The 8350-nt window shown below is 35.5% G+C and overlaps 1 protein-coding gene across 1 annotated transcript; it reads left to right on the top strand.

Annotated features, from left to right (window-relative positions):
* Nucleotides 1-641: 641 nt before the first annotated feature.
* dpp7 (dipeptidyl-peptidase 7) lies at nt 642-8283 on the top strand. Its single transcript, XM_052103786.1, has 13 exons — nt 642-951; nt 1107-1251; nt 1423-1562; nt 1702-1865; nt 3645-3780; nt 4318-4399; nt 4492-4658; nt 4856-4916; nt 5093-5211; nt 5634-5790; nt 5948-6012; nt 6960-7030; nt 7171-8283. The coding sequence occupies exons 1-13, from the start codon at nt 874-876 to the stop codon at nt 7271-7273; spliced, it is 1488 nt and encodes a 495-aa protein (XP_051959746.1). The 5' UTR covers nt 642-873; the 3' UTR covers nt 7274-8283.
* Nucleotides 8284-8350: the final 67 nt, after the last annotated feature.

The raw sequence follows: 8350 nt of genomic DNA, 5'->3' as shown, positions 1-8350 counted from the left end.
TATGCAGGCTGTTTTGAATGCTCGTAAAAACAGGGATATTTCCAGGGGCATCTCCAGTCTGGGACAGACCACCAAAAACCAGGACTGTCCCCAGAAAACCGGGAAGTCTGGTCACCCCATCATTTTCTCAAAATGTGAAATCTGAAGATATGGATTTAACCACCGGAGTTGTATAGATAAAATGTATGTGGCCTTTATGTGCTTTTTGGAGCTTCAAATGTCTGGTCACCATTCACTTGCATTGTATAGACCTACAGAGCTGAGATATTCTTCTAAAATGTTTTGTTTGTGTTCTGTAGAAGAAAGAAAGTCATGCACATCTGGGATGGCATGAGGATGAGAAAATGAGAGACTTTTTATTTTTGGGTGAACTATCTCTTTAAACTACTCTGAATAAAGGCCAGAGTAAAGGATAAAATTAAAGGATAATATAAGTCATTTTGAACTGGAGGGATTATATTCAGCATTCCATTTGACTATTTACTAAATTAAAATAAAAATATCTGTGTATAAATTGGCTATGAATGCCAAAATATCACAGTTTGTTCTCAGTTTTTCCCTGCTCAGTTTATTGACCGTCACTTCAAATTTCACGCAGAGAATTTGAGACTTTTACTTTGAAACGGTTTATGACTTTTGTTTTGAAATAGATTTATTGTAAAACTGCAAAGATGTTCCATTCGTCGCAAAGGCGAACTTAAAGAAAATGTACTTCTGACCCATCATGAATCGCTTATACCTGGCGTAAACAATAGTGCAGGAAGAGAGTGATACAGTCACATGATTCATGACGTGATCACATGACAGTCAAAAGATTTGTGAAGATACAAACCCAACTGTATTGCTGAATTGACCTATGGGGTCTCTGTGAAAATGACTGCACGGTGCCTTTTCTTTGGACTCATTTTGCTGATCCTCGGTGAAAAAACTGAAAAAACACTTTTATCTGCGGTACGTTCAAAAGCCAAAACTTTGTTATAATCTGCAGCTCTCAGTGGTTGATAGTTGCAATTGTTTTCATTCAGTGTAATACTCAGAACATTCTTGGTTGACTTGTCATTAACTTGTTTATTTATTTACTTTGGAATTCTCTGATTAATTTTTAGGTGGGAAAGCAAAGTAATGAGGTCAATCCATCTCACAGTGACCTCACACCTGATTTTAAGGAGAAGTATTTTAAACAAATTTTAGACCACTTCAATTACAACAGCCTAGTCAATGGCACATATGACCAGCGCTACCTTATCACAGGTAATAAGCTACACACTGTCATGTTACTCGCATTGTTTTTCAGATCACTGTGTATTGTATCCAAACTGAGTTCATTGTGTGTGTGTGTGTGTGTGTGTGTGTGTGTGTGTGTGTGTGTGTGTGTGTGTGTGTGTGTGTGTTTTGTTTTTTTTGTTTGTTTTGTTTTTCTAGACAAGTACTGGAAAAAAGGCTATGGACCCATTTTCTTCTACACTGGTAATGAAGGGGACATATGGGCCTTTGCTCTGAATTCTGGGTTTATAACAGAGCTGGCAGCAGTACAGGAAGCTCTGGTGATATTTGCTGAGCATGTAAGATTTTCATTTAACTGTTTAATCATATGACAATGGAGGAAGCTAGCCAATGGCGAAATCTGCACTGTCTTATATCTTTATTTTTTGTTGTTGCACCTATTCATTAATGGTAACCTTGCTTTAAATTCTCCCATAGCGGTACTATGGAAAGTCTCTGCCATTTGGAAAGGATTCATTTAATATCCCAGAAGTGGGGCTGTTGACAGTGGAGCAGGCCCTGGCTGACTATGCAGTCATGATTACAGAGCTGAAGAAGGAACTGGGTGCTCAGTCATGCCCCGTCATTGTCTTTGGTGGAAGGTGGGACTCAGTTAGCCAACAACACTATAGTCCTTTTTGTTTTTCCTAACAGTGAACCCCAAAATGAAAATTCTGTTATAATTTACTCACTTTCATGTTGTAAAAAAGTAAGTGAATGGTGACTGAAACTATAAAATTCTGCCTAACAAGGCTGGGCGATATGACCAAAATCGTATGGCCAATTTTTTTTTCTGTAAAATCATTAAAAATAGGTTTATATATTAATTAACCACATTGTAATGTCTATTTTTGGATAATCCAGTCAGGGAATTAAATACTTAATAAAGGAAAACTACTTCTTATTTTATTATTTTCTCTTTATTTAGAACTTGAGTACAGTAATTTACAGTCAGCGCACATATTAAAATCAGGTCATGTCCTAGTGAGATTATTTAACAACAAAAGCTGTGATTTAAGTAATTAGTTAGTGTTTGTAAATGTGTGGAGCAGGTGTTGTGCAGGCATAGAGAGACAAACTGCTCATACCTTTAAGAGATCCTTGGCTCATACATGGAAAACACTATTATGAGCTTCACATACTCTGTAGCAGATGACAGCAGGCAGAGCACTAATTTGCTTTTTAGCATGAGTCGTATACAGACTACATATTTATTTATTAATATAGTAGCCTTCTGCACTTTTAATAATTACTGTTATTCACGTAGCGACCGGCTTTTCTGGATTGGGAATCTGCCATAATTTTGTCAGAGCTCTATGGATATAATATTGGGGATTAACCATTTTTCTTCCCTCAATCATATGTATCTCAGGGATACAAACACTTCAAATTGTGCTACATAACAGCATGAATATCATATGACTTAATTTTCTACCACATCTTAAGAAAATGTTCATGATTGATATTGGCAGTTTTTAATGTTTTTTTGTTGTTGTTTTTTTCTGAAAAAAAGTAAGATTAATATATAATTCATTGTCACATAGTCAGAAGGTCCTGAACCATGGGTGGCCATATTGGATTTAGGTCAGGCTGACTTAACAATCACAGAAAGTTTGAACCAAGTCACATGATTCGCATACATAAAACAGACCCAACTATGATAAATGATAAGAAGATTGGGTGAGAAACTTTCTCATACCCCATAACAAACTAAAGAGTATGTATCTTGTGGTACACATTGCCTCTTTTAGGGTTAAATCAGCCTTACCATAATGTTAAATTTCACATTATGCCGCAATTTTGTCTGATATGTTGTTGACTAGTATTATTATTATGAACTTTCCTCAAGACACCCAGGGCCTTGCAATGCAACAAAGGAAATAATAGATAATAAAAAACAAACACTTATTGGCTCTTAACAATTTAAGTCATCTCTATAGAGAATATATAAATATCTGAAGGCAAACTTGGCTGTTTTGTTTCCTAATATCTAACATCATTTGAACAGAATTTTAGTAAGGGTGATGATGTTTAGTTGAGAAACTCCCATGACGCAGTGTTATAGCTGTTTTCCTCTTCAGTGGTGGTTAGAATGTTGGGCTTTATTGCCGTTTGAGATGTTTGACTTCCTCCATAGCGCTTAAAGGTAAAAATAAAAAATAGAATTTAAATAGGTCATGTAAGTTTTGTGGTAAGCTATGGAACATCATGAGGGTGGCTAAATGATGACATAATTGTCATTTTTCAGGTGTACTTTTCCTTTAATTAAAGGTGAAGTGTGTAATTTCACACACACTATTATTTATTAAACATTTGAATTTGATATTTTAGTCACCGCATATCCAAATGTTTCTCTCTATGTGTCCTTGTCTGTTTTTCAGCTATGGAGGAATGTTGAGCGTTTACATGAGAATCAGGTATCCAAATATTGTGGCTGGAGCATTAGCTGCTAGTGCTCCCATCCTTTCCACAGCAGGACTAGGAGACTCCAGACAGTTCTTCCAGGACGTATCAGCAGTGAGTTCAATATTTAAAGGTGCACTCAGTAACTTTTGTCTTATTGTCATCTTGGACTTACACTGACACTTTGTGGCTTAAATGCATAATAATATCAAATCAATAGTTTTCAGTTTCAGATGCCATTGTACAAATTTAGTATTTACAGTCAGCCATGTTTACTTTAATCAGTGCGTGAAAGTGTCAAATAACAGGATGGTTACTGCGATTAAGTGAGTAGTATTTGGCTGGTCGTGTGATTCTAACATGGCAGCCCCCATGTGCGGACCCTCTAAAACAGGTTTTATAAGTTTGCTGATATGAATGGAGTCTTCATTTAAAACTGTGTGGTCATGATTTCCTACATATATTGCAAAATAACAATTCATGTATTTAGGAGTAAAACTTAAATTACTAAGTGCACCTTTAATTGTTTTTTACATTAAGACACTTAACTCCCCAAAACGTGGTCTTATAATGAATAAATAAAGTTTCTTAATTGTATGTGATTTTTTTTTCTTTAGGTGTAAGATTGATGTGTTCTATATGTTTATTTAGGATTTTGAGAAGGTTAGCCCTGCCTGCAGAGATGCAGTAAAGGGAGCTTTCCAAAAGCTAAACACTTTGGCAGAACAAGAAGGTATTTATCCTCTTTTTGGACTGTAAAAACTCTTACAGTTTTTTTGCTAAAACTAATTTCACTCTCTGTTTTATGGTCATTTATCTCCTTAGACTACGGACGCATCCAGTCTGCCTTCTCCCTGTGTAAAACTCCATCCACCTCAAAGGACATTCACCAGCTGAACGGTCTACTACGCAACGCTTTCACCATGATGGCCATGTTGGACTACCCTTACAGCACTCAATTCATGGGCAGCATGCCAGCCTTCCCTGTGAAGGTAATCCACTTGTTACTAGTTATAATGCAGAACCTAATGGTTTTATTCAAATATTTATCATACACTTCAAGTGAATGAAACCATTCCACTGCACCTGGCCCCAATTGAAATTCCTTATTTTTATGGTGCTCTACAAGTTGAACGGAACAGGTGTGATTGTATTATTTTCATAAACTGAAATATGTTTACTTCCACAGGTGGCATGTGAAACTATGCTGAATGGCACTGATCTTATGTCAGCACTCAGAGATACTGTTGGTAAATGAAAGCTGCTTTGAACAAATGTAAATTAGATTTTTTTTTAGCCTTCTGGTCATAGAGGTATAACACATACTGTTATTCACCAAACAGGGTTTATTTTGTCATTACTCTGAAGCATAATAATGTGTGTGTGTGTGTGTGTGTGTGTGTGTGTGTGTGTGTCTCCCTCACAGGGATTTTTTATAACTCCACTGGAACACTTGCATGCTATGACCTCTACAGTCTCTATGTGGAGTGTGCAGACCCCACTGGCTGTGGCCTTGGTTTTAACAGCTATGCATGGGATTATCAGGTATGTAGATTAGTACTAATTTAAATCTGAGTTATCTAAGCATTATCACACATGCAGTACTGTTATACTAAATATCAGAACTCTTGGAACTCATCTTGTCTAATCAGATTAGATGACCTCAAACTTACTATTGTATTATACATTTTGTAGTACATGGTGCAAGTTGTCAGAGATATATTAATCATGATCAATGATTAGGTCATATTGTTCATATAATTTAATCACAGGCCTTGTTTGCAGATTCAGTTAATAAGTACCAGGACAGGGGCCTGGCTACCACCCCTGGTACCAGGACAGCAATGCAAAATAAATCTGCTTTAAAAGAATCATATGTTTAACCTTAAAAATTGGATTACATACTAATCTGAATGGATTATCCTCCCACTTGTCATGTATATAATAAATGTTGATTTGTGTTTCAGGCCTGCACAGAGATTGAGATGTGTTATGAGAGCAACAATGTGACAGACATGTTCCCACCTATTAAATTCACTGAGCAGCAGAGAGGGCAGTACTGTTTAAAGAGATGGCGAGTGGTGCCACGTTCAGGCTGGCTCAAGACCCAGTACTGGGGGAATGGTAAATTATAGCAACCAGTGTCCAGACTTGGCCAGGTTTTTTTTTTTTTTTTTTTATCTCATAATTATTCAACTTTCCCTTGATCCTTTTAATATTTATTGGCTTTCCATTGTCCATCGAGCTAGATGTCTCATGCATTTGTGTTTTCTCTTTTCAGATCTCTCCACTGCAAGCAATATTATATTTTCCAATGGTGACCTTGATCCTTGGGCTAATGGAGGGGTAAGACACTTTAAATATCATTTTTAAAGTTTATTTTTTAATTTAAAGGAATATTCCGGCTTCAATACAAGTTAAGCTCAGTCGACAACATTTGCACAATGTTGATTACCACAAAAAGTATGCCCCTCCTTTTAAAAAAATTCTAAAATTTAAGTTACTGTGAAGCACTTACAATGGAAGTGAATGGGGCCAAATTGTAAATGTTAAAATATTCACTATTTCAAAAGTATAGACACAAGACATAAACAATATGTGTGTTAACATGATTTTAGTGTGATATTATTTCTTACTATACTTTTCTGTGTAAAGTTATAGCCAATTTTACAATTTCATTGTCCTGATGATGTAGTCAACAAACCCTAAAATGATTATTTAAACAACTTTACAGTTCCAATAATACATGATTTAACAGAAGAATTAATAACTAAAACTTCCAAAGATTTGCCCCATTCACTTCCATTTTAAGTGCCTCGCTGTAACTTAATTTTATTTATTTATTTTAACGAAAAGGGAGTCAACATTTTTATTTTTTTGTTGTAATCAACATTTTGCTACAAATGCTGTCTATTTAACTTAACTTATATTGAACCAAGAATATTCCTTGATTCAAGGTAGTGTTGTTTTTATAAAGGTAAAATACTTTCTCCTATTCCAGTGACAACTAGAGTATAACTAAGCCATCTGTCGGTTGATTTCCCTCAAAAAGTGTAAACAATGTGGCTCAAAACATTGCTGTGTTTGTTTGAGTAACCCAACCTGCCTGACACAACAATATTGGCTCAACCAATGGCATGAGTTTGGGATGGACATGTTTTCTGACCAATGGCAAATGGCAGTGTTTGAGAAACCTGTTTGAAAAACTATTTGCCAGCTTATTTGTCAAATCTGTGACACGAGTGTTGCAGAGATGCAGTGAGGTGCTGATGGAATTATTTTTTTTCCTGTAGATCAGAAAGTCACTCAGTCCATCCCTGATTGCAATCAACATACCGGAGGGAGCACATCATCTAGATTTAAGGTACAAGCTTTCAGGAACTTTCAGAGTAAATTATGAGTTGGGCCAAAGCGGTGTTAGAGAAAAAGGCAGATACAATTTTTGGCTTGGTCGTCTGACATTGCTTCATCTATTTCTAAAGCAATTTTTTTTTTTCCCCCCAGGGAGTCAAACCCAGCTGATCCGGAGTCAGTTATCATTGCTCGCAAGAAGGAGGCTGAAATCATTGCTCAATGGGTGAAGGACGCAAGGAAGAAGTCATCATGAGTTACTTTTATTTAAAATTTATTTTAATCTTTGTAAACTTGTTAAATATAGAATCGATTTTCCACAGAAAATACATGGAAATTAAAAAGATTCCAGAATTATTGTACATTAAATGTAAGGAAAAAAATTGTCAGCCGTGTTCACTCCTTAGGAAAATAATAGGTGTGGTACAGTTGTGCATATTATTCTTAATGAAGGATTTAGTCCCTAAGGATTGTCACTCCCATTACAGACTATTTCTTGAAATTCTTGGCACATCTTTGGTGTATGAATGATTAAGAATCATGTTGATTTGTCTATGCAAGAGGCAGATGATGATTTACTTAACTGAGATGGAGTCATGAAAAGCCCTTCATACACATGCTCATTTCAGTCTAGCTTTGTTCAATTTCTCACATGAAAGAAAAGATAAAAAAAGTCATATTGATAACAAATGTTAATTTAACCCTTACAAACACTATTATAATTAATCACAAAAGTGTTTTATTCACATGAAGCAAAACCGTGAACAGCTTCACAACGGGCATGAGATAAAAAAAAATTGATTCTCAGGATTGAAATGGACATTTCTCATCATTGCTCTGTATCTTCAAAGGCACACATGGAATAGAATGTCACCACAGAATGACACTGGTTAGTCAATGCTCAACCCTTTTTGAACATCAGCAAAGGCTGTAGTACACACACTGCCAACACAAATCTCTGGCAGTCTTAAGTGAGTAACAAGTTCCTTAAGTGGAACAAAACTGCTTTTCAAATACAATGCACATACTACATGTGATCATGATACAGTCAGTGGTTTAAAACAAAAATGGTTGCTCAACCTGCTGTAAGTAACCTTAAGACATCCTAGCACACAATTTAAGCTCTGAGCCACATAAACCGATCCACAAGCAGCAGAAATTAATGAATAACTTAAACATTCCACTTTTTAGCCCATTAGAAAACATTTGGAATTTTATAGAAACAAGTTCCAACAAACTTTGTTTCAATAAAAATAAAATGGCAATATTAATATAAAATATATATATATATATATATATATATATATATATATATATATATATATAAAAATTA

The sequence above is a fragment of the Xyrauchen texanus genome, chromosome 3 (assembly GCF_025860055.1).
Source record: "Xyrauchen texanus isolate HMW12.3.18 chromosome 3, RBS_HiC_50CHRs, whole genome shotgun sequence".
NCBI lineage: Eukaryota > Metazoa > Chordata > Actinopteri > Cypriniformes > Catostomidae > Xyrauchen > Xyrauchen texanus.
The sequence above is the reverse complement of the archived record's forward strand: the minus strand, read 5'-3'. Positions and strand labels throughout refer to the sequence as shown.

Excerpts from the sequence above, each read along its gene's own strand:
- dpp7 (XM_052103786.1), top strand. The coding sequence starts at position 874 with ATGACTGCACGGTGCCTTTTCTTTGGACTCATTTTGCTGATCCTCGGT. Across the intron at positions 1,563-1,701 it reads TGGTGATATTTGCTGAGCAT|CGGTACTATGGAAAGTCTCT; the intron begins GTAAGATTTTCA and ends ATTCTCCCATAG. Across the intron at positions 3,781-4,317 it reads TCTTCCAGGACGTATCAGCA|GATTTTGAGAAGGTTAGCCC; the intron begins GTGAGTTCAATA and ends ATGTTTATTTAG.